Raw genomic sequence first — 25,722 nt, forward strand, 5'->3', positions numbered from 1 at the left:
GATACCATCCACCCAATGATTCAGTGTGTAGTCCTCTACATCCTTGAGTTAGGTTCGGGGAATTTTGTCGACTATCGAAATAGGAATTACAAAAAGAAAGACAAATGTGAGACCATGTATTACAAGCGGCAAAGAGCAGTCTTGGCCATTTGTTGATTAATATTGGCCAGGAAATGTCTCTGAACGACCAAGGGCCCATCCGAACTTCAAGTACTGATCGTTGCTTCGATTTTCCTATTTGCGCTTCCGTAAACCAACCACAACTCCTCCAAAAGCATAACCAAGGACACCAGATCAGAACATTACTCCTCCTCGTCGCTGTCGCCGTACAGCTCGCGCTAACATAAACAGTCAGTGACCATGCATTGACATGATTAATCAACGAAAGAAATAGTCTTGGAATGGTTCGGCTCGGAAGGTTTCGTGTACAGTGGTTTGTTCGTGACCAAGATGGTCAACCTCCCAAGAATATCCACTCCTGTTGACGATGATAAAGTGCGGCGTCATCGAGTTGGCAGCCATATCTACGCCCAACACAGCGCATGGATGGAAGAAGAAGAAAAAAAAAAAAAAAAAAAAAAAGAAAAAAAAAAGAAGCGAAAACCCAAAGGAAAGGGGGAAAAAGATAAAGAAAAGAAACATACCATTGCCCTAGCCATCCACTCCATATCAGGGTCACCGGCAGGCGCAGAAGCAGCAACACTGTCCCGAGTCTCACTAAACGGTAAGTCCGGTAGTGAAAAATCCCCTCCATAAACTGAAGAGCCCCCACTCTTCCGGCTCTTCGACAACAAAGACCAGTTCGAGCCCCTCCTGCTACCAGCCGGCTCATAAATATGCGGCAAATTAGCAGTCGGAAAGCCTCCTCCTCCTCCTCCTGCTGCTGCTGCTGCTGCTGCTGCTGCTGCTGCTGTCCCCGTTTCCGGGGCGGCATCCAGAATTGGATCCGGAACCCGACGACTAACTCTCTTCCCGTTAGTATCGATACTAGAGGCAGTTGTGCCACCAGTACCACCAGTACCGCCTCCGTTGGCAGTACTAGTACGCGCCCCTATCCTGGCGTTCACGTTTGCCCCCGCCAGCACTCCAAACTCTGACATGGAGTAATGACCTGGCGCGGAGCTGCCATCGGGGATATGAAACCTCCGGTCGAATCTCGAAAGGAGGTACGTAATCACGACGACGAGCTCGATGCCAAAGTTGAAGCAGTAGAAGGCCGCTTTTGTCTGAGCCCACGCCGGGTTGTTCAACGGGCGAACGACAAAGTTGGTAGCGGCGCGGAAGATGGCGCCCGTGGCAAGCAAAACCGAAGTAAACGTGATCAAGCCGAATTTAGTCCTGAAGTGGCCGACGCCGAACCTATCGATGGGCGTTCTCCGGGGTACCAAGGCAGCGGCTAGGACGAGCGAGATGGGCAAACAGGCAATCACAGCCAAGTAAACGCCACAGAAGAGCTGGATGTCCTTGTCGATGCGATGGGTCTGCCGGTTGAGCGTGAAGAAGCTCTGGATCGTTACGGTGATGACCATGACTAGGACGATAACAATGCTGCCAAAGAGCCCCCGGAAGAGACGGGTGAGTCCGGGCGACCACCCGAAAAACCGGTGGTAGGCGCGGATCATCCGCTGGGCGAAGACGAGATTGGTAATGAACAGGAGGAGAACGCCTGCGGCAACAAAGATTTGCGAGGCAATAGCTAGGTTTTCATCGTCCGGGCGGAGGGCCCAGGCTATTCGTGTTGCCAAGGCCACTACGCGGGCCATGCAGAAGCCGAAGAGGAGGCCGGAAAAGAGGAATTTGAAGCCGATCCGTCGGTTGATTTGGAAGATGGTCATGTTCATGGCGGCCAGGGCCAGAAATACGACCAGGAGAACAGCACATACGGGGACATCGATGGATTGGGTGGGCTTGCCGCCCAGTTGGGCCTGATGTGGGAGGTAGGGTGGTCCGCCTGGTTCAGGCTGGAATTGTTCATGATGGGTCAGCGATAGTTTGGCAGAGATAAAGGGGAGCAAGTGAGGATGAAGCGGTTGGGCGCCCAGGATAGAGGTATGAACTTCATCATCATGATAAGTACAAGGACTGATGCGGTTGACATACAGGCGGAGCGTTATTCCCCCCCGTCCCTCCCAGACCGCTTGTTGACGAGTTAGACATCCTCTTTCTTCACTTGTCGCTAGGTGAACGTCGAGGGAAGATTGAGAACAACAAAAAGTGAAGTTTCCATTGGGTCTACTGTTACAAAGACGAGTGACGGCTCAGTGATCACATAGCAGGTGTTCGACTTCAGTTCCTTAAGAAGCTCAACTTTGCTTTTGTAATCCAGTACAGACAAATTATGATGCAACTTACTCGGCCTGGTGTTCTTAGAACTTCAACAGAGGACCAGCGAAGATCTGCTGCTAAGAGGCCAAATGAGCCAGCAGTAAGCAAGGGCGGACAAGCACAGCGCAGTGACAGAAGACTGGTGCTGCCGATGCAAGACTTGCTTCGGCATTATACATCAAAGCTGGCGATGGCTGGATGTGAAGTGAAGGGAAGCTCTGCGCTGCTTCGAATCACGTCTCTTTCAGGAACAGAAGTCACCAAGGCGAACGACGCTCCCCGAGAGCCTTGACCAGGAGAGGTTGTGTAGAGCACTCGACTTCATCAGCCTGAGCCGGTTCTGACATCACGAATTGTAATCCCGGAAGCACACCAGGTTGTCTGAACCTATATCTGTAAAGAGATAGCCGCGTCTAGGCTTGGATTGTTGCTATGCGCCTTCTTCGCCTGACTTGTTGGATGTTATCCAGTTCAAAGAATTGGCAATAATATGTGAGTTCGGGAAGCAGGACTAATGCATTGCTTCCAGCAGACGACGTACTGATGATGAAATTTCTCACTAATCACAATTGTTGCAGTATGTATGTTGATCTCGTCGACATTTTCTTGGTTGTTAAGGTTCTATGGTGACTAGAACTAGGTATGTAGGTACATCAGCACATATCAACAGAGACGTACTATTGATCACAGAGAACAGCCACTGAAGACTAGAGTGCCTGCGAACAATCGAGGTGAATTGTAATTGTCATCCAAGGTGTGTTTGAAGGAAGCCAGAATATGCACCCGCATATGCAGAGCGCCAAATTGCTCCGATAGCGATCATGGTGACGAGTTATCATGTTCTGCGCCTCTACTCATGCCTACTCGCCATGGATATGAGCCGTCTCACCTGTTCAGCTCACCGAGCTCGTCGATGAAATCCAACATATCCACTTTCCCTTCGGGAAGCCCACCTGGTAAGGAACACCTATGCCAGATAGTGTAAATGTAAGGTGGAAAAAACAGACGTTCCAAGCGGGAAAGCAATGACGCCCCGAATCCAATGATCTAGACAAAATAGTTATCCGAATTCTACATGAACTGGCATAATCAAAGTCATGTTTCCCTTCCTGTCTTTACACCTGCATTTCCCAGTCTATCATGAAGGGTACACCAAAGGTAAACTAACTGGCTGAGCAAAGAGTGAGACGTGACTCGAAATCGAAGAGAGACTGGGCTTTGTTGTCGATCCCCGATGTTCGATACATTACTTGTCTAATCATGTCTCGCGAAACACAACGCTCACTATACGAACAAGTGCTATGGTAATCGTGTCCCGGCTCCACATAGCGCGGAGTTTTTATATGGTTGCGCGAAGAAATGTATCATTAAGACTTTTCGCTCTTCTATGTCCCTTAATCTTTCTGCTCAGGGCATAACACAATGAGGCGAAGGCAAGCTTAATCATTAAAGGAAGTAATCGGGAGTTCCTGTGAAGCAAAGCATTAGACAAACACCCAATTGAAAACTTTGTGAAGCTTGGGGGAGTGGATGGGGTTGAAATCTTACGTCTCGAAACCATAGGTTCGCCAGCCCTCGGGCAAGGGTCGAATTGCAGGCTAGCGTTTTGGTTAGCGTCACTGGGCAGAACATCGAAAAGGCTTCATGGAGGAAATAGGACGTACAATGTGTATTTCAGGTGTTCGTCAATTTCCATGATGGCGGCTTGGTTACCGCACCTGTAGCAGTAGTTGGGCGCTGTATGACCAGGTTAGAAAAGTCTTGGGTAGAAAATAGATAGGTGTTCAAGGAGTCCACTTACCCGAGAATATGGTGACAACATTCCTGTCCTGGGACCAGTTGTAGCCCTCCATCACAAGCTGATGCGCTCTGGCAATCAGTGTCAGACCGTTGTTGTGGTTGAAAGCTTCTGAGATATCCTGGCCAAAGGTATAGCCTGCACCACGGGGCGAGATTCCCCATCCGCAACGGTCATCGGGATCCGACCACAGCAGGTCGCACATGGGGCCCTCGTGGGGGACCTCCTGGATTCTGTCGAGCGCTCTGATGTTGTCGAGCGTGTCGATGCTAGGGGAAAGACCGCCGTGCAAGCAGAAGATTTGGTTGTCAATTAGGGCGGTGAGAGGAAGGTAGTCGAAAAGATCGGTAAAGTACTTCCAAACGTTGGCGTTACCATACTTGCGCAGGCATTCGTCGTAGAAGCCGTATACTTGTGTGATCTGGCGCGACTCGTGGTTGCCGCGCAAAATGGTGATGCGGTTGGGGTATCGGATCTTGAGAGCGACGAGCAGAGTGACGGTCTCAACTGAGTAGTATCCACGGTCGACATAATCTCCTATACACCGGGACGGATCGCATTAGCGACGGCAGCCATGGCATGGCGGAAGCTGCTGAGATTGGAGACTTACCCATGAATAGATAGTTGGTGTCCGGGCACGAACCTCCGATCTTGAAGAGCTCCATCAAGTCATGGAACTGACCGTGGATATCTCCGCAAACGGTAACGGGACATTTCTGGCATCGGTCAGCGCGCCTGGCTAGTTTGGGTAGGACATGTGGAAGGAACAGGACACATACCACCGGCTGAACGTTGGATTCGTCTTGGAGGACTTCGCGTGCCTAAAATCAATTTGTCATGTCAGCATCAGACCCCAAACAACGGTGCGCACGCGACCGACAACCCTCGGCAGAACGGTCCTTCCCCACGGTAGCAGCAGCGGCGGCGACAGCGGCAGGGGGGTTTGATGTGCGGGAAGCTTGCCGGCGCGGGCGCGATCGCGGTATTACACGGCGGGCGAAATGATGGCGGAACCGACCTTCTCGCACAATCTCTGGACGTCAGACTCGGCCAACTGCTTGCAGTTCATCAAGCTCTCAATCCAGCCGTCCAGTGTCGGGATGGTGGTTGGCTCGAAGTTGGACGAGGTAAGCTCGGCGGGAACGCGCCCGACATCCTCCATATTCGTATCCATGTTGGTGGGTAATTGGGCTTGCTGGAGGCTGTTGGAGAGGCTATTGCGGGGTTAGGTTCGGGCGGTTGTGGGCGATAAGAAGGTGATCAGGATGTCGTCGATGTAGCGGGCGGTGATGGTGTTGAATGCAATGACGTTGTAATCTCTCGGGCGCGGCGCGGGTCAAGCAGCAGCTCGAAATTGGGCAGGTGGAGGGTGAGCTGGGTTGCAGGGCAAGGCAGAAAGAGTCGCCTCCCGTGTTCTCCTTTTGGACCGCAAGGGGGTGAAGGTGGACGGGAATTGGTGAGTGGTAGCTGATGCTCCAGGTTGACCTTTGTCACTGAATCAAAGACGGCGCTGGGCGTCTAAGGGCTGGCCGTCGCCGTGAGAGATATCCTATCTCGGCAGATGGGGTATACTGGGACGCAATGGAAGACAAAGTCGCCGTGACGTTTCGCGTGATATTGTCCCTTTTTTCGTGTGTGAGGTTGCTAGGTAGAGGTAGCGGTTTGTCGTGGTGACTGGGCTGTAAGGTAGGAGGGTAGGTAGGAGTTGGAGACTGGTGGTGGTGGGTGGAGGTGGCCGTAGGTGGGTGGGTGGTGCAGTAGTAACCACGCAAACAAAGTGGGCTGGGGCGGCGGCAGCAGCAGCTGAGAGATTGCGCGCCCTTGTAAAGGAAGTTGGTCAACGTTCCCCTCTGGCTCCTTGAGGTTGTTTTAGCAGGTTGGTAGGTAGGTACCTAACCAACAATGGAGACCCGCTCGACCCTGCTGGCGCTGTGCTGGTGAAATTGCCGGGGTGAGTTCAGGTCAAAGCTAGGAGGTTGAAGGATTGGGGGAGGAAAGTCGGGGCCTAAGGCTGGCCCAGGTGGCTTCCGTCATTTGGCTTACGCGAGCTAGACACACAGTCACAGTCACACAGAAGCCGGCCTTGCGCCCAATGTCAGCAGCTGGAATCCCCGCTAGCGTCCCTGCCTCGCGTGTACTTCTCCACGAATCTATCGGGCCAAGGTACCTTCTGCGTGGTAGGGAGGGGCAAGGGGCACGCTCGCTTTCAAGACGAAAGGCACGGAAAGTCTTAAGCCCAACAACATAATGTAGGGAACTTTCATCATCAATCATGAACAATGGCATGTGGCATTCATCTCATCCGGGGAACGACCGCAGGTATTTGTAATGAAACGCTGCCCTACACATATTAGAAATGACTTGTAACCTCAATCTCCTCTGTCCGAATACCGTGCTCTGAAGGCACGTTCCGCTTCAGGCCCTGAATCCGTACCAATGCCCATGCTTGCCTCATCATTGATATACTATCATTACTTTAACTTGCTCTTTATATATGTATCTCCAATATCACTTCAGTAGATCCTCTGTCTTTGCAGCTTGGGTTCATCACGGCTCAGGACAGACCCAGCCCAGCCGAAGCGCCACCAGGCACTGTAGTAGATGTACCAACATTCCGCCCAACCAGGTTCCGAAAGTCAAGTCCAACGTCAGAGAGCATGCTCGCGTGCTCCTTTGCCCTGTTCACACACTCGGTCCATACCTCGCCGCCCTCCTCCGCACTGCTGAGCTGTCTAGCTAGGATGACGTTGAAGGCGTCGACTTCCTCTTTGGCCCACTTCACGCAGGCACTCATCATAGGTGGTGGGAAGCAACTCTGAAAGCAAATGACCGTATTCCGTATAACCATAAAGTAAACGAATGAAATTTCCCAGATATACAGGTGCAGATCTCCCTGGAATATGCATTGCCTACTGGGCGTCAGTCCAATCCTAACAGAGTTAAAAGCCCAACTGGTTGGCGGAAACATACCTTGATCGCTTTTGAATGACCTCACTTCGGGCCTCGAGGTAGGCCTCCCGCGCTCTATCCTCAAATCCCAACCTGACCAACCACGTCACGTTCCTTTTGGTCTTTTTCTGATCATTATGGCTGTTCACGAGCTCACGGACAACCAAAGTTGCAAGCCTGGCGCATCTCTCATCCACTTTGAACGAGATAAAGTCCTGTGCGATCATGTTGTTCTTCAGACCGGAGGCGAGGTTTTTCAACATCTCGATTCGCGCAACGGCTGGCTCGATTTGCTGAAGGGCAATGTTGATGTCCAGTTCGTCCATTTGGCTCTCCACCCAACGCAGGTTCTGTTGTTTCCCATCGACCTCGATGAGCATGTCCTTGATATCGGAAAGAGTCTCCAGAAGCTCTGTCTTTTGGAGCAGACCCGGATCGCGTGAGGCAAAGTAGTTGATCGTTTCTTTTGCCTTATTAGTCGCATCTCGTTCTGATTGAAGGTTCCTGCGTAGTTCCTCCACCGTCTTGCGGATATTTAGAATCAAGGTTGTCTTCTCGGGGTCCTCGGGCTTCTCGGTTCTGTAAATGAAGGACTCGTTCTGACCGCCACCTCTGACCATAATCGCATCAGCAAGCTTATTACGGCCATTTGACGAGTCTCCGGTTCCAGCCATGTCAACAACTTCAACGTCCAAGAGATGCCAGCACCGGTCAGCAACGAGCTTCGTCATGGGGCCCCGTGCATCCGCTCCAGGACCGTCGATCTTTCTCTTCTTGCGCGACGCAATCAGCAAGTGATCATTGAGCAAGAAGATTTGCATGGAGCGCCTCGACTTGTAGGTGGCGTTATCTAGTTCAATCCATGGGCCTGCATTTTGAACAACATGGCGGCCTTGGGAATTGGGTAAGAACTTTTGTGATCCTTCGACACTTTTGTATAGAGCCTATCGATATGTTTAGCAAGGACACGAGTGAAATCGGGTTTGAAGGTAATACTGACTTGCATCTGAGCGCTCCACAAGGCAGTTCGGTCAGTGATGGAGCTTCGCCTGTCTCTCTTGCTCAATCCTGTCGAAAACTCGGGTCCCAAACTCCCCGAACTATCGGCACTATTGGAGGAAGCTCGAAGGGCGGTAGTGTTCGTCTTAAGTTCCAACATGAGGTTGCGGAGAGTGCGCATCTCCCCCTTGAGCTTCTCGGCCTCCTTGCTGATCTTGATAAACTGCGTGCGGTTCTGGTAGACATTTTGCTGAAGGTCGGCAGCTGCTCGAGCCTTGAGCTGTTTCAGGGCGTCCTCGTAGTCCCGTATCTCGTCTTCGGTCGCTTCACCGAGAACCTCGGCCACATCTAGTAGCAAGTCAGCAAACCGATCCGTGACCCCTATCCTTGTCCAACCCCCATAACGTACACTGCTCAGGAGCAAAGTTAGGGTCTCTCAGGGTCCGTATGTCCACCCTAGGTGGTTCCCTTCCCATGGGTCCAAGTCCTCCAGCATCTCCTCCTCTAGATGGCGGGGAGCCGACCTGTGCTTGCATGTACTTTTCGAGGTCCGGAAGAGCAGGCATCGGATTCGAAGACGGGTCAAAGTCGGTTGGCATATTACCGAAGCGAGTCGAATACCGCTTCTTAACCAAATCTGATGTCTATTGGGAATAACAGATACACATGTTAGCCCCAAAACTCCAGCCATTGGCGTTGCTGACGAGAGAGAGCTCCCCTTACCTTGCCGCCCGGGGGCGGAGGCCGTGGTCGCGTCATGCGTGGTTCGTCGGCCATTGTAGCCTCCGGAGGGGGTTGAGGCATGCCATTGTCCTGTGGTATCGGAGCCGAAATCTGCCTGGGAGCGCTAATGGTTGGGCGGTTCTTCCGCTTGCCGCCGCTTCTCAGCGATATCTTGGATCGTTCTTCGGACATGATGGTGGTCGCTAGTCCTTAATCGCCCGCTCCGAACATGAGACTCGAAGGAAGAGGTCAAGTTGTCGTTGTTGTGTCGTCGGAGCTATCGCACGGCTAAACACGCTGCGACAGACAGGTACTGGCGAGGTGTCAGCGAGTGTGAGGGCAGAGGGTCGCGGAACAACACGCCACCAGATTATTGACTGTGGTTGTTGATAGCTTCAAAAGTGACATGGAAGCAGACAAGTGACAACCTCCAGGCTGATGGTAATGGGGAAACGTCTCCGCAGTCCGGATGGACACACCCCCTGGATAGCGGGTACCTGTACGTATGTACCTGGCCGTGGAACGTCCCTTCTGCAACCCCGGCCGTCATTGACAGCGCCGTGGAAAGCCATTGGCTCGTGCACCACTGTTCAAGTCCTTGCTAGCGTCATTGGCCCGTGAGCTTGTCGGTAACGCGGAGTGCAGTTTGGAAAAAAATATCAAATCGATAACCGGATGAGGGCGTGTTGAAGAAATCCAAGCTGGGACAACTTGAATCTCAAAAACACAGTTTGTGTAGTGTACGGGTACGATAATTACGGTATGTGCAATGTTTTGACCTGCAAGCTTACCTCTCCTCTAACCATCCAATCTTTGAGAGTGCTGTTGATGTCCATTGCTTGTGAACCTTCCCGTGGAGCCAGTGTCATATACTGACCCCCACTTGCAGCAGTCTTTCCGGTAGTACTAAGAAATCGAGAGGCTCGATATCCATCGCATCTTTCCCTACCATTATAATTCTTCTCTCTCGACTCTCCCCCGCATCCACCATCACCACACAACGAGCCAACAAGATGCCGTCGCAAGCCGTCACCTACACCACCGCTGCCGTTGCGGCCGTCGCCACGGGTTTCCTCGGTTAGTTTGCACTTGGATCTCAACGTCACCACTTTCTCGAGATGTAACCATTAGTCGCTGATGCCTTGCGCTCCCCTACCTTCCAGCCTACGCCGTCTACTTCGACTACAAGAGGCGCAATGACCCCGAGTTCAGGAGACAACTCAGGCGCAGCGCCAGGCGACAGGCTCGTCAGGAGAAAGAATACGCCGAGTTGAGCCAGCAGGCCCAGAGACAACGAATCAGGCAAATGGTTGATGAGGCCAAGGAGGAGGGCTTCCCTACCACTTCGGACGAGAAGGAGGCCTACTTCCTCGAGCAGGTCCAGGCTGGTGAGATCTTGGGCCAGGATCGTAAGTGTTTTGCCAACCAAGCGAGAAGAAGGAACGGAACTTCCGGGACATGTGTCGGCTACTAACACTCCATTCGTAACAGCCACCAAGGCCATCGATGCCTCCCTCGCTTTCTACAAGGCCCTCAAGGTCTACCCTACGCCCGGCGACCTTATCAGCATCTACGACAAGACCGTTGCCAAGGTAAGAGGAATACGCCGCATAGCACGGGTGGAATGTTTACTGATCCGACAAACACTAGCCCATCCTCGACATCCTCGCCGAGATGATCGCTTACGACCCCAGCCTCAAAATTGGCACCAACTACACCGGCGGCGTCGATGTTGCCGAGCTCATGCGCGAGATGGCCTCCGCCCCCGGTGTTGGCCTCGACTAAACGAGTCCACCAAATACAGCAAGAAGCATAACGCTAGGGAGAGTGACAACAATAGCCCACCTCGCAAGAAACGTCCGGGGGTATCAGTTGACGTTGCGGTGGTTCCCCGCAGTCCCTCAAAGGGGTTAGGGGAATTGGGTGGTTACGGTTGTTGGGAAAACGGCGCGTGACGCACCAACGATGGCTTTTGTGGACGAAAGGAAGAAAGCTAGGAATAGTGGAAACAGGACGAGCATTCCAACAGACGACCCCGGATCGATTTATACCCAGCCAGCTAGAAGAAAAAGGGGAGGCTAGCGGTCCTTTGCTTGTCTGACACATAACTCCCCTTTCAACGTACGTCCTTTGCACCGCACTTTGGCTCTCTCTCCCCGGTCAGTATTGCTCTCTCACGTCACCACTCTTGAACTCCCAACAGGTCAGCAGGTTTACGAGCACCACACTTCCTCCCTTATCATTGGCTGGCTGGTATCTCAACCGAGCGTTTGAGGGTCGAACGCTCACCCGAACTATCTACCTACCACCTTGTACAATATTTCTGTTCTGTTCTGTTCATGTTCCGGAGATGCGCGGGATGGTGGTGGTCTCCTATTTTATCCTGTAGCATCATGTACATAGCGAAAATTGGGTCCTATCAGGATAACGGACGGTGATTTCTGTATGCGCGAACGGGATAGCAGGCCACTTCAGGGGTGCTTAATGAGACAAGAACGTAAGAAACGTATTGCCAATCTTCCCACTACGATCCAGTACCAGTTTGTGTGTTAGCTCAAGACCTCGTGTCAACTTTCCTCTGCGTTTTTATGGCTAATCAATGCGTGATCCTACCTTGAATACGCTATTTCTGATATTCAAAATGTCATATTGAATCAGGCCAATGCCTTCTGTCATATTTGCTTAGCCATTTAATTTGTCCACGTGAGCTTTGGGACTATACAGTATTGTACGCTATCGAGAGTGCCTTCTACCCAGTATCAAGCTAACAATCAGACCAGAGTTGGAGTGAGGATAAAAATCAGGATCCGCAAGATTTACATCATGAGTTGGGTATGTACGTTATTTACCCCTGAATACTTGTACAATTTTGCTTACCATGCTCATCCCCATCTCTATGGTCTCTCAATCGGTCTACCCTTCCTGTCCACCCTCTGATCTCTGGGATCAAACCCGCCATTGCCCCAGGTCGCCCACTCGGGCACGGCAGCCCCCATATAGTCCTCGGGAGTAAAATCGCCATCTGGGCCCTTTTCCTCCAAGAGATCGAAGAATTTCTCGTAATCAATATGAGTATGGTACTTTCCGTCAACCTTGAACCGGTCGCTAGCCAGCAAAACACAGCAACTGTGCGCGTGTTCGGCCGCTATCCCGTACCCCAACCCGCGCTTGTTCAGCGCGTCGTTCAGCTTAACTACAAAGTCGCACACCTCCTGGTAAAAGGGGACGTTGGCCATTGTGAGCCCGGCAGCACCGGCAGTCGAGGTACCGCAATAAGTCACGCCTTTTAGCTCTATAAAGCAAGGAAGGGCCCGCTCGACCAGGTCCGCGTACCCCTCGATCTCGTCCTCGATGTTGAAGTCCTTGACCAGCGTCAGGCGGAAGACGGTACGCTGACGGAACCGGCGCTCGCGCAGGATGTCTAGGCAGCGCTGGAAGCGCTCCCAGAAGTCACGATGAAGGGGACGATCGATCCGACGGAGACTATCCTTGTTGGAGGCATCAATGCTGACGTACAGCTGCGTGACGTGCTGCAGAGCGGCGAGCTGGTCCGGGTGCTGGGCGTTGCAGACCAGGAAGGAGGAGATGCGCTCCTTGTGCAGCATGCCCAAAAGTTCGTTGATGTACGGGTAGAAGATGGGCTCGCCAACCAGCGAAAGGGCGCAGTGCCGGATACGTAAAGCTTCTGTAAATCTCGAAGAGATGACGCCTGGTACGCCACGCATCATCTTGATTTTCTTGTAGTGATTCTCCTTGATGCCGTTGAATATGAGGTCCGGAGGGTCGACGACCCAGCGCCAGGAGGTGCCGACTGGGTTGGTGCCGTGACGCCAGCAGAAGACGCACTTATTGGAGCAGGAGAGCGAGGGTGTTGCTTCCATGCAGCAATAAGAAACGATATTATAGAAAGAATACTACTCAGTGGTAAAGTTAGATCTCGATTCGATACACAACCATAGTGTAAATCTTACTTTATAACATGACCCTCTCCCACGCATTGCGCTCTTCACCCAGCGGCACAGCTAAAAATTTCATGGTTAGAGTTTGCCTCGTCGATAGACTTTGTAATCAGGGTATTACTTTACCTTCACCCCGCTGTGAGAGCCGACAATACTATAACCTTGCTTGGTCAAGGAAGTATAGGTTGGTGAGTTTTTCGGGACCATCTCCTTCACGGTAACAGTCGCTGACTTTCTTGCGTGAACGGTCTTTCCGGTCTTTCCAAAGTCGGTAAAGTCGATCGCAATCGGCGCGGCTTGACCATCTCCCTGTGTTTGTTTGATGATGCGTCCCAAATCCTCGACATCTTCGAGGGTCTTCTTGGATTCGGACTCCTCGTACACAACCTCACCGTCATCCTCCGCGATATCTTCTTCGTCGCTTTCGAAGGGGTCGCCAGAACCGGGAATGCCCTCTCCAAGACTTCCGGTCTGCTCGATCATCTTGAGAACGTCCACGATTCCGTTTTGCCATTCAGACAGTCTCTCCTTACCATCTCGCTTGTAGTCGCCCATGCCGAGTGGGAATGCGCGCTTACGCCCTGTAAGCTTGGCCATCCATCTGTCCACCTGCTTAGCCTGCACGCAGTAGCCCTCCTCCTCCGTAGGCCATCCATCTCTATCGCCATACCCAAACACTGAGTATCCAATGAGCGACGCCAATGGGGATGTATCGATGCGAAAATCGTTATGTGTCTCGTCCAAATGCGCAAGGAAGGTGTCGTTGATGGAATCGATATTGTAACTGGGAATGATGAAGCAGTAGAAATAGTCCACGGGACCTTTCATGGGTGAAAGGAAATAATCGTCAAAGTCGATTTCGGCGAGGTCGAGGACCTGGGGGGCCAAAAAGTTGCTCTCGGCTTTGCTCTCGGCGTCCGATTGACCAACGAGCAAGTCTCCGAGCTCCTTTGCAAAATCCTTAGTGTACCGTTCCGTATTGCCTGTGAGTGACGAGTAAAAGACGAGGACCTGAATCTTGCGCGGCCCTTCGCTTTCGCTACCGGTGTCGTTGCCATTCGTTCCTTTCTTCGTGCGGACCTTGTCGCCCTTTATCCTCTTGGGACCACCCTTGGCAGTCTTCGCCTTCTTTGTGATCGCCGCGCCGGTCTTCTTGTCCTTGACTTCCGTCTCAACAAGTGTAGTTTCCTTCGTTTTCTCGTTGGGTTCGTAGATCTTGGGCAGGACGAGCAGCTCTTGTCTCGGTTCCGAATAGAGATGGAGGTAGGTCCTCAGTAGACCCAATAGGAAAACGGTCGAGAGAAGGATGGGGATTCGGTGTTCGTGCCACAGTTCCACGGCATCTGGTATAGGCCGGCGCAGATAGTACAATTAGCTTCGGCGAACCAATGCAATTCCGGTGTCACCCCAGCACCGTCCACTTGTGCGCGCGCAGGCACGAGACCCAAGAGGGGCAAAAAGATATTTCGAGATGGAATGACATACAGCGAGCAACCTCGGCGATGGCCGCCGGGTTCAGACCTGGTATTTCGAAAGGCATGACTGGTCTGGCGTTGTTGGTTTCCCTGGAAGGAAGAGGCTACGACATACGCAACCGAGTTTTGCGAATGTTCAGTTTGCTGTTGCAAAAAACCACACAAAGATGAAGGCTTCTGTCAAAGTTTTTGGGTAGAAAATCTTGCCCCGCACTAAGATTGAGCTACACTACAAACGGAGCGGCGCTTTTAAGATCCCTGCAAGCAATTGTGGAGTTCCGTTTTAGCGCTTTGCGGGGCCGGGACGCAGGGGCGATGGTCGAAGGGAACACACCCGTGACGCTCGATACTTACGGCACCAGGCTTTCGAGACTCCCCTTCATTTCATCATGAGGGCCTTGAAACCATACTTCAGAGAATGTACGCCTTTGCGAGCCCATGTTAGATTGCGTTTCACATCAAATCCATAATCTGAGAGTTCCTCTGATAGATCAAACTGCGCTTGGACTCTACCATCACAAGGTTAGACTTGTACACGCCTCGCTGGATCAGGTTTTGAGGGTTCCGGGAGCTCAAAGAGGAGGAGGACGGCGCGGTCTTGCCGCCACTGGTGCTGCTCACCATACCATTCAACATAGCAAGATTCAAGAGCATTCCATATAACACCAGATAAAATAAAATCAATATATGCTGAGGAGATCTGCCAGAAAGGATCAATTCTATACACCGAACTCTCACCGTCCGTTACCGATTGCTCTGCCACTCAGTTCCGCAACATCCTCATCACTGTCCTCCTTTTCCGCATCGTCCACCGCCGGTATTCCATCGCCTTGTCTTCCACGACTCCCCGACCCTTCAGCCTGGACAGCACGCCTGTACGTCCCCAGCCCACCCTCAGCCAACCCTTGTGCCGAGCCACCGACGGAAGCAGCATCATTGTTACCATTGCCAATGCCAGTACTATGTCCATCTCCATCCTGTTTTGTGTCACTACTCCCTTGACCTTCGCCCTCGTCTTTTCGTCCGATAATTACGTTCCCCGCAACCAGCATAGCAGCGCCCACCCACCACATAGGTGGTAAAGCCTCAGAAAAGATGACAAAACCGAGCATGGCGGTGATGACAAAGTTAGATGACGTGTTCATGATGGAGACCTGCGTGGTGGAAAGACCACACTTGAGGGCTTTGGTAAAGAGCGTCCACATCTGTGAGAATGAGAAGAGGTGAGTAAGGGTGAGATAAACAGAAGAGGAGCTTGTGGCAAAGCAGTTGACTTACGACACCATTGAAGAGGAGATTGAGTCCAAAGAAGACCTATCATGAAAGTAATCAGGTCAGCCTTCATTGTCTCTCAAGCAATTCAGCATAACGTAAACGGCAGGCATATTGACTTACACCTCTCACAACAACCTCAATCACCTTCTCTTCCTCAGAAAGATGCAGCAGCCTAGCGATAGCCTGAGAGAAGTTCGAAGTGAGTTCCGTCGTTGTCCTAGTCAAGTATTCATTAGCCTCTTCTTCAAGTCATCATCCCGACCATGGTCAACCACAATTTCATTGAACTGCAAACTTACAGCTTGGCAAAAGCTCCATTGAACGCAGCACACGCTCCACTAGCCATAGCAAGAACAATCCACTGATTCCGGCCTGCCCACGTCGTCTTTGCCGGTTCACCAGCAGCAGCAGTAGCAGCAGCAGTAGATTTAAACCCTTCCGCCCGACCGCGACCATCTAACAACGGCCGGCGTTCGTCCTCGTCTGTCTGCACTCGTTGAGCGGAATCCATGTTTTTCCTTGCACGTAGTGTTCCCCTCGGTTGGAGTTGAAGAGATAAAACGGTTTTTGACTTTATTGGTGGAGAGTACGGAAATTGGGAATGCATTGCTAAGTACTGATGTCTTGGGAGACATATATACACTACTGAGCTAAATGCTTATGAGGGGGAATTTTGGGCTGGGATAGCGTCCCCCCCGAGTTAGGTTCCACACAGTCGATTTCTTCGGGTCGTTTTTCTTGCATTGAATGAGCTCGTCCGAGACACAATAAATGTGACGAACCAACAGGTTAGGTAAAACAGTCCACTACCGCGCGTCAAGGTTAAAGAAAAGGCCGTTGCAAGACTGTGATAGGTATTACAACAATTCGAAAAGACATCGGCTAGAGTCCCATTTGCATATCTTTTTTATTCAGAAATTGACTAGAACTTGAAGTTAGAGGTGTTACAAAGACGCTTGGATGCGTAGTAGGAATAGTATACACAAGGGATGATGTCAAAGGTCTCAGTTATTTTGTCCAGGACGAGATGGGCATCTTGCAGAAGGGGGGGGGAGTGGGGGCATGCACGGGCTAGAGACTGTTGCCGTCAGGGCAAGGTGCCTGGTTGACTGCACCGTGCCGCACTAGCGGGGGGCTCGCCTGGCAACTTGCGGGAAGTCTGCCAGGCACATTCAGCCGCGGGCATCAGCCCCGGGCCACGACAGTTCCCACCGCCAAACGCCTGATCCCCGAATCCACCGCCAAACGCCAGAGCCGCTTTGGCACCCCCATCATCTGAGGCATTTTTTCAGGAGTTGGTGGAAGCCTTCGATTTTTCGACTTTGAACGCGTATAATTCCACAGCGCGGACGGCCGCCTAGGTGCACCATATATATTCTTGTAGACCTTTCAACGAGAAATCCGAATTCGAAGTCCGTTTTTGAATATAATAAAAACTCGTAGAGCTATAAACAAGAATATCTAAAAATAGTAAAAATAGTAAAAATAAAGTAGAAGTTATATAATAGTATTTAAAAAGGTGGATTTAATAGTAAAATCCATTTTCAAGTACCTTATAGATTGGTAGAGATATGGTTAAAAAAAAAGAAAAAGTAAAATTTACTTTTTAACTTATATCTCTATTAGAAGTGGAGATAAATAAAAACGGATCTCAAATTCGGATTTAGTATATTTGAAAGTATTGAAGAAATATTTTTCTATTACTCTAATACTAGAATATAAAAGATAATAAGTAAAAGAAAATTTCTGTTTAAAGTTACTTTTTTAAAATTTTTAAATCTAATAAAAATTTTCTAAGTTAGAGAGTAGAATATAATAGAAGGTATGGGCTGTTATATACTAGTTAGTACGCTGAATCCGAATTTGAGATCCGTTTTTATTTATCTCCACTTCTAATAGAAATATAAATTAAAGAATAAATTTTACTTTTTCTTTTTTTTTAACCATATCTCTACCAATCTATAAGGTACTTAAAAATGGATTTTACTATTAAATCCACCTTTTTAAATACTATTATATAACTTCTACTTTATTTTTACTATTTTTACTATTTTTAGATATTCTTGTTTATAGCTCTACGAGTTTTTATTATATTCAAAAACGGACTTCGAATTCGGATTTCTTATTGAAAGGTCTATAAGAATATATATGGTGCACCTAGGCGGCCGTCTGCGCTGTGGAATTATACGCGTTCAAAGTCGAAAAATCGAAGGCTTCCGCCAACTCCTGAAAAAATGCCTCAGATGATGGGGGTCTGAAACGCCCAATGCCAAGAGATGCCAAGATAGGATCAGGCGTTTAGCGTAGTCTCTAAACAAACCCTATCTGCCTCCGTTCCCCTACCCTACATAAAATGTGGGTCTCCTCGAACCGTAGAAACGGGTAGGGTGGGGTGGTTTTGGAGGTTGTGGGTCTGATTAAGACTACGTTTAGCGGTGGGAAAGGTTGACTGGGTTAGGCTAGATTTAGCCCCCCACTTTATTATTCCCTTTCAGTTTAATTGTTTTTCACAGTAATATTCTCCCTCCAGTCAATTCTAAATATAATAACATCGTGTCGACGCGACTACGACGATCACCAGTTCATTGTTCTAATTGTCTTTTTTTCACGTCCACGGAAATAGGTCTTTCGAAGCTTCATCTTGCCTTCAATTCATGTTTACGGCGTCTATGTGGTTAGAGATTAAACTGTATAACGGGAATATATGTCTAGAACTAAAGTCAAGAAACCCCTAGATCTAAACTCTGAGGGGACCCTTTGCTTCCACTAATACACCACCTTTATAATGTATGCTGAACACTGCTATTGTGAGAACCCTATATTTGCCTCGTACTACCTAAAAATATTAAGTAAGTGTATATACTACCTCGCCTATTACAGCCCGCAACCGTTACTCCAAATCATCTTAGATTCCTTCTCAACACTACCTTGCACTACTTTAGAGCAGGTAATTACGACGATGATAAACGTACCATATAGGGCAGTAGGAATTTCTAGCTCTTGTCGGCGGCCTCCTGGCTACCTGTCTAGAAGGGCATAAGAGTTTGGCTTCCACTACCTCTTGGTTTTGAGACTATCTCGTCTTGAATTTAATATACTTACGTACAATGTTGCATTTGACAGCAACTTCAATGCCTAAGGCCGTGTTCGTTAACGTAGTATAAAGTTAGGAAATATCCAAGTTTGGAGGGTTCGGGTCGTAGTAAGCTTACTACCGTACTGCGCTCGTGTAGTGTTCGTTGAAAAATCCTTATTTTTATACAACTACCTACAACCATCTGCAACCACCTATATTTACTCCAACTCGTCGATTTAACCAATTAGAAGGCTAGAATATCCTTAATTCTTAACTATTCTACTTACTACTATACTACACGATTTTAAGCAGTATAGTAGTAAGGATCGTAGTAAGTATCAAAAACCAGCGTATATGCTATGTATTTACAGCGCCTTTTTGTATATGTATTGGAAAAATTGGCTGATTAGAAATACCAATTTATTAATAAATAGCCTCCTATTACCCAATTTATTCCATTTTTTTCATCCTCCCTTTTCTCTCCTCTTATTTTTATTTATATAGTAATCTTACTAACTTTATCGAATTTCCTAACTTTATTAACTTTCCAATCTTTAAAATAGCGTCCGACAATATAAATAAGGAGTTTGAAGACTTCCAAATACAAATATAGCTCGTTACCTTTAGTACTACTATTATTCTATACATCCTTATTAATACCGTTGAGAGGGTATTTGAACGTTATAACAATAATATGTATTTAATTAAATATGTATAAGAAGATGCTCCAGGAAGAATCCAGAGCAGAAAGCTTGCGTACGGTCGATAGACCTTAAAGGTACGCAAGCCTTATCTAATCTACAGACCCACAACTATGGGTAGGCTCCCGTAGGAGCAGTTTATTCAATTGAATAAACCCAAGCGTTTGGGTAGCGCTATCTAGTTAGGTAATCTAATATACAATAACGCCAGAGATACTATTCCAGTATTAAATCCCAGCCCCGAAAATAAAACACCACTATCCTTAGTAATTCTACTAATATATATATATAAATACCCTTATTCAATTCTTCCTTAACTTTAAGTTCCTACCGTAAGTAGGTACCGCTAGCGCAAATAACCTTTCTTTCTCTTCTATTTTAAAGCGGACCCTTCTTAATCTTTTGGCCTTACCCTTCTACGGACCTCCCAAACATTCCTAATATTTTGCAATTAGCTCCTAAATATTTTTTATCTCCTTTTCAAGTAAATATTTATTATAATAATAGCTATAGCCGGTCTATTTTACTAAATATTTCTATCCTCCGTTTTTCTTATCCTCTACGTAATTTAAAATTACATCTATTTCATATTCCTTATTATCCTTATTATTAGAATCCTTTTAATTATCCTTAATAGGACCCAATAGCAGTTAGGTTCTATTAAAAGGGTCTATACCCTAGGGAGCCAACTTTAAGTAGGCTATAGAAATAATTAGATAGATTATTATTTTAGGAAGTAAATTTAATTAGTATACCAATTCGCCAATTTATTTAATAATAGTAAATAGTCCTACACGCTATTAAGAAAATTTTCGGGAAGGTCGTCCTAATAAATAATATCCCTTATATAGTTTAAGGAATACTTAATTACCTATATTGAAAGTACATTATTAGTAATAGTTATTATATTTCTTTTTTACTTTAACTACCGCGAAAACTATTACTAATTACGTATCCTCTCTTAAACTATCTTACAAAGCGGGGTAATTCTAAACTATATTAAGCGTATCTTTACTAGTAATTAAATTTAATAGCCTAAGCGGTTTAAAGCCGAAGAGTTATTTATAAGGGAATAACTTAATTAAATTTAAATACGTACTATTTATATTCTATTAAAGGTTTAATAGAATTTCCACCTAATTAGACTTAAGGTATATAAAATAATAGAAATAGATAGCGATTTTAACGTCTTAATTACATTATTCGGCTATACTATTACCTTAGGGGTAATAGACAATTATTATTAATAGCTTCGTTCCTATAGTAATCTATATTCTTTTCTAGAATTAGGAGGTAAATTTCCGGTCCCGATCCGAAATAATCCCTTAAAGGAAGCCCTAATTATTTAATAGCAAATCCTTCGCTAGTATTCTTCCCTAATCCTCGGCGGTATAAGTAAAATATCCTAATATTAGTCTAAATTTCTTAAATAAATAGTAGGAGATTAGTATTAAAGTATCGAAGAAATTATAATTAAATAAGTATTAAAGGGTACTAAATACTAATATTTTAGGCAAATCTATAATAAAATTTATAGTAATAATTCTTATAAGCAATATATATTCCGGATTAATTAATTAATAATTGCCAATAATTACCTCCTTATTAGTATAATTGAATTAGTATATTAGATAATATTTGAAGTATTCTTTAATCTCATAAGTCTTTTTAACTATTACATAATTTTTAAAATTGTAAATTATACGGTCTTTACCAAAGTAATACTTCTTATTATATATAGTATTTAATATTATATAAATTATATCTTTAGGGATATATAATTGCTTTTTTTTGTCGGTTGGGTTAATATTATATATTAATCCGTTTACAATCTTAAAGGGGTAGCTAATATAGGAAATAATACTATTAACCTCAATAATACTTATATAGCCTTTTAATTCTATTATAATAGTACTAAATTTAGTATCTTTACTATAGGCCTCCTAAAATTGTACTTTAGTACTTACGTCTATTTACACTTCAATTCTTATAAAATAGGCTTCTTCCCTTATAAATTAAATATTATTTAAAACAGGCATTTCATTTAAATAGCCTCCCTTATTTTCTCTAAATAATAATCAACTTAAGGCATTTAGTACGAAATTAAACTTTCCAATAATATAGTATGCTTGAAGGTCGTATTACGAAAGGTATATAAAAGTATTAATTAGCCGACGATTTCCTCTATCCGTAGACAATATATTAAAAATAGTCTATTTATAAATACCTTTAATAGTAATATAATTTATAAGTATAATAACGGGCTAGTTATATAAGTAAATTAATATACGCAATCGCTTAACTACCTAAATTAGGCAAACAATTTCTATTTCGGAAAATCTATATCTTATTTCGGCTTTATTTAAAGCTTTACTAAAGAACATTATAGGGAGGACCTAATTCGCTAGAATTATAATTCCTAATATTTATATATATCTATCTTTTAAATAATATAATATAACCCTATATCCCTTCTCTAGTAAACTATCAATTTATAGGAAAGTTTATTTATCCAGGTCTAAATAATATAGCTTTATATCTTCGTAAATAGTTTTTTATACAGCCTCAAATAATTATTTTTTAATACTAGAAAGTACGAAAATAGTCTTTACACAATAATTAGCTTACTTAATTAGGTTATTTACAATTATCGCTCCTAATTTTCGACCTTCGGTTAATAATACGATTTTTTTCGCCTATAAGGGTTTAATAAGGCTAACGTAGTATAGAATAAAGTAGCGAATAAATCCTAATACGCCTATATATTGCTCTAGCAATTTTAAAGTATTTGGAAATTCTAAGTTCCAAAAAGCCGCTATTCTTTTATTAGTAGTTAATAATCCTAATATATTTACTTTAAAACCAAACAATTCTACGTTAGGGTAAATAATAAACGACTTCTTTAGGAACAAAACAATATTTTTAAAAGTAAAGAGATTAAATACCTACTTTAAATACTATAGATAATCTTCTACCGTATTAGAGAAAATAATAATATCGTCGATAAAGGCGCGATAGAAAGTAGAGAAGGCTACAAGCAATTAATCTATAAATTTCTATATATATACCAGTAAATTTTAATAACCTATTAAAGCAACGTTTAGCTATTCCAATCTATATAGGTTAATTAAAGTAAATCTATTTCAATACTATAACCATATACTAAATTAGTAGAAGAAAATTATAGCGTCAATAATAATAATATACCCTTTACCTCTAAACGAAGTAATAATTTCGGATTAGAGGGGCAATAAATAATTATCCGGAACCGTAACCTTATTAAACGCTCAGAGGTCTATTATAATACGGCCTTTTTATTATCCTTTAATTATTTACTAAACTATAAATATTAAATAAATAAAAGGAGTAGCCCAATTAACCCAGTCTATCTTTCCTTATTCGTACAACAAACCGAATACCTAATCCAACACCTCTCGGTCTTTCTTACTTAAAGGGTAGGATCGAATTCGAATATACTAATTTTACCACCCCTCTACTAATAGTATACGCATTATATTATCTTCTTTTATTAAAATAACACCCCTTTCTTCCTACAACGAAGGGTATTTATTAATAATATATTTAATCTTTCAGATTAATAATAAGTTTTACATATATACGTAAATACCCCTATTAGTAATTTTTTCGAACAAATTCTCGAACGTCTTAAATCCTAATATAGAATACTTCTTAATATTTACTTTAAATAATAATCCTTTAACATTTATAGTACTATTTAATATTTTAGTAATTTTATATACCCTATCCTCGTCTTTAAATTCCATAGTAAATTCCACTAAAATTTCTTTATCCGTCATATTATTAATATAATTGTATTTGCCTAGAGGCATTTTATATTCTAGGAATTCAATATTATAGTTAGTATCATCAATTATATTAAATACCTTAATAATAAGGATTTCGAATTTATAATTGAGCGATATCTCTATTTACGTAGTAGTAGCTAGGTCGGCTATCATCCCTTCCGATAGAGCAAGGTAACCGCTATTAGTAGTCTTAGTAATACTATTAATATAAAATTTTTTCGGAATAACTAGCACGCTATTAGTAGTATTATTAATAAATATTATTAAAAGGGATTTTGAATTTACTATTGCATTTACAGCTACTACGTACTTAAAATTTAGTATAAAACTTCGTCCCTTAGGGGGTAGTTTATATTAAATTAAAATATATTTAAATTAGCCAAATATAATAGTAATTTTTTTTACGGTTGTAACTTTACGAAGGTAAGGCTTTAAATTAATTTGTATAATAAAGTCGATTTAAAAATCGTTGAGATTTTGAAATATAATAGTTTTAGATTTATAATCTATATTAGCAGCGTATAAATAAAAGAAATTATTACCGAATAGAACATTTAATTCTAATTCTTTAATTACCTATACTCCTTTCATAAATTTTATTAATATAGGGTTACCTTTTTTATTAAATCCTTCGAAATAAATTTTAAAGGTAGCTTACTCGGAAATACGTACCGACTTTCCTCCTACTCTTTTTACTTTAATATTACGTACTTTAATAGTATATTCTAAGGTTCTAAAGAACTTTCTTCCAATTAAGGTCCTACCGGTACTAGGGTTTATATATACTTTAATAGGGCTACTATTTAAATTTAATTTAGTATTAACCCTTATATGAATATAGTTAGAAATAGGACTATTATTAATATTAATAGTAATTATTATTATATAAGCTTTGCGGATTTTTATTAGGGCTATCGTTTTAATAAGGATTAGTATAACTCAGGGAATAGGGGTCGGTTTTTCTCCCTTCAATCTTCCTTCTACTACTAGCTAGCAATTTTTAAAATATTTAAATAGTATATTATATAATTCGTATTATTTCTTATAATAACCGTAAATTTATTATTTAAGGGCTAGGGGTAATAGGGTTCTAAATTTTTTAATTCTAACCGCTAGCGGCGATTTATAGCGATCTTAGTACTTTTCCTTATTTTTCTAAGTTTTAAAATACTTAAAATACTTACAGTATTTCTTTAATAATTCTAAAACTATATACGCCATTATATTTTCTATATAATTCTCTTTAAAGTTTAAATCTTTATTTACCTTACTTTCTCTTACGTAGTAGGTATAATTATACGCCTTTTTATTATAGTCGAGGTCTCGGTCGCGGTTTAAGTTACAATACCGGTTTTAAATCCGATTTATAGCTTTATTATAATAAGTATTGTAATTACATTTATAGTTGCAATTCTATCTATAGTTATAGTTTTAATTCTAATTGCGGCTAAAATTTCAATTTAACTCACAGTAACACTCCCGGCTCCGGTCGCGGTTATAGTCCTAATTACGGTCGCGGTTACTGCTAAACTTACTACGGGAATAGGAATTAGTATTTAATTAGCTATTTATCCCTATCTTTTACTTAGCTATAAATACTAGTATAGCCCGCGAAGTAGCGATTAATTATATATAATTGGCTAACGATTCGCTTTTAATAGGTACTCTTAAGAATTACTTTACCCGAAGGTTTATAGTTAATTAAATTTATATTATTATACTATACTAATTCTTATTTTTTTTATTAGAATACCTATTACTTTAACGAGGCGTATTTACTTTTGGATATAATAAATAAGGGTACTATAATTCTCTATAACGTTCCGAAGATAGAACTTATTTCTAGTAAATTTTATAGTAGTTATAATTAAATTTGGAGAGAAACAATTAATTAAGCAATTTAATAATTCGTAAATGCCTTTTTCTTTCCAATTGAATTTAATATTACTATTTACCTCTATTATTTACTAAATACGAATTATATTTACTAGATAGGTATAGAATAAATATATAAGTTATTTATTTATTTTATTTATTAAATACCTCTATTTTACTTTAGTAATAAAGGATAATATCTATTTTTAGAAGGTATAAATATTAGTATATATAATATATTTACTATTATTAATAACGCCTTAATTTTTAGGGTTATAACTATTAGAGTTAAAGTTTCCGATATTTTTTCGCTTAATTTTTTCGAAATCCTTATTATTATTATTTTAATTAAATTTACAACGACGTTTATTATTAAAGTCCAATAGACCGCTTCCTTTTCCTCCTCTAAAGGAATTTGAGGGATTGCCCCCGCCTAAATAGGAATATAGACGGCGACTAGTTAGAATATAAGGTAAACAATTATTACCACCCCTTCTACTACTACATAGGGAATTTAGGGAGTTCGGTAATTCTCTTCCATTATTTCCGGGGTAAAGTAGACCGTTGTTACTATAAATAGTATTAACGTTATTTAATATTTATTCAAATAGAATATTATTTAAAATAATAATAGGTTTAGCGGGGGAATTAATAAATAGGGCCTAAGGGTTAATCTTAAATCCTTAGAACTAATATAATATCTAAATTTTAGTAAGTAGCACTAATACTTACTACGGTAT

The 25,722-nt window shown here is 43.8% G+C and overlaps 6 protein-coding genes across 6 annotated transcripts; 1 reads left to right on the forward strand and 5 right to left on the reverse strand.

Moving 5' to 3' along the window:
* Positions 1–41: 41 nt before the first annotated feature.
* On the reverse strand, positions 42–2,157 carry NCU06629 (hypothetical protein; the record flags this gene model as incomplete). Its single annotated transcript, XM_956724.2, has 3 exons — positions 42–338; positions 645–1,961; positions 2,101–2,157. The coding sequence occupies 3 exons, from the start codon at positions 2,155–2,157 to the stop codon at positions 303–305; spliced, it is 1,410 nt and encodes a 469-aa protein (XP_961817.1). The 3' UTR covers positions 42–302.
* Positions 2,158–3,084: 927 nt separating this feature from the next.
* On the reverse strand, positions 3,085–6,105 carry pph-1 (protein phosphatase-1). Its single transcript, XM_956725.3, has 7 exons — positions 5,142–6,105; positions 4,903–4,944; positions 4,734–4,839; positions 4,127–4,660; positions 3,990–4,062; positions 3,874–3,923; positions 3,085–3,794 (listed from the first exon to the last, which is right to left on the reverse strand). The coding sequence occupies exons 1-7, from the start codon at positions 5,295–5,297 to the stop codon at positions 3,772–3,774; spliced, it is 984 nt and encodes a 327-aa protein (XP_961818.2). The 5' UTR covers positions 5,298–6,105; the 3' UTR covers positions 3,085–3,771.
* A 447-nt stretch (positions 6,106–6,552) lies between these two features.
* NCU06631 (exocyst complex component EXO84) lies at positions 6,553–9,234 on the reverse strand. The gene is made up of 5 exons (XM_956726.3): positions 8,795–9,234; positions 8,481–8,715; positions 8,073–8,419; positions 7,094–8,016; positions 6,553–7,032 (listed from the first exon to the last, which is right to left on the reverse strand). The coding sequence occupies exons 1-5, from the start codon at positions 8,984–8,986 to the stop codon at positions 6,678–6,680; spliced, it is 2,052 nt and encodes a 683-aa protein (XP_961819.3). The 5' UTR covers positions 8,987–9,234; the 3' UTR covers positions 6,553–6,677.
* Positions 9,235–9,428: 194 nt separating this feature from the next.
* tom20 (translocase of outer mitochondrial membrane 20) lies at positions 9,429–11,407 on the forward strand. The gene is made up of 5 exons (XM_956727.2): positions 9,429–9,554; positions 9,684–9,871; positions 9,958–10,203; positions 10,286–10,386; positions 10,445–11,407. Exons 2-5 carry the CDS (start codon positions 9,808–9,810, stop codon positions 10,577–10,579), a joined length of 546 nt encoding a protein of 181 aa, XP_961820.1. The 5' UTR covers positions 9,429–9,554; positions 9,684–9,807; the 3' UTR covers positions 10,580–11,407.
* A 24-nt stretch (positions 11,408–11,431) lies between these two features.
* On the reverse strand, positions 11,432–14,432 carry NCU16769 (flavodoxin and radical SAM domain-containing protein). Its single transcript, XM_011396076.1, has 4 exons — positions 14,239–14,432; positions 12,880–14,096; positions 12,766–12,816; positions 11,432–12,708 (listed from the first exon to the last, which is right to left on the reverse strand). The coding sequence occupies exons 1-4, from the start codon at positions 14,291–14,293 to the stop codon at positions 11,689–11,691; spliced, it is 2,343 nt and encodes a 780-aa protein (XP_011394378.1). The 5' UTR covers positions 14,294–14,432; the 3' UTR covers positions 11,432–11,688.
* Positions 14,433–14,891: 459 nt separating this feature from the next.
* NCU16770 (hypothetical protein) lies at positions 14,892–16,161 on the reverse strand. The gene is made up of 4 exons (XM_011396077.1): positions 15,803–16,161; positions 15,624–15,720; positions 15,507–15,542; positions 14,892–15,433 (listed from the first exon to the last, which is right to left on the reverse strand). The coding sequence occupies exons 1-4, from the start codon at positions 16,108–16,110 to the stop codon at positions 14,963–14,965; spliced, it is 912 nt and encodes a 303-aa protein (XP_011394379.1). The 5' UTR covers positions 16,111–16,161; the 3' UTR covers positions 14,892–14,962.
* Positions 16,162–25,722: the final 9,561 nt, after the last annotated feature.

The sequence above is a fragment of the Neurospora crassa genome, linkage group IV (assembly GCF_000182925.2).
Source record: "Neurospora crassa OR74A linkage group IV, whole genome shotgun sequence".
Lineage (NCBI taxonomy): Eukaryota > Fungi > Ascomycota > Sordariomycetes > Sordariales > Sordariaceae > Neurospora > Neurospora crassa.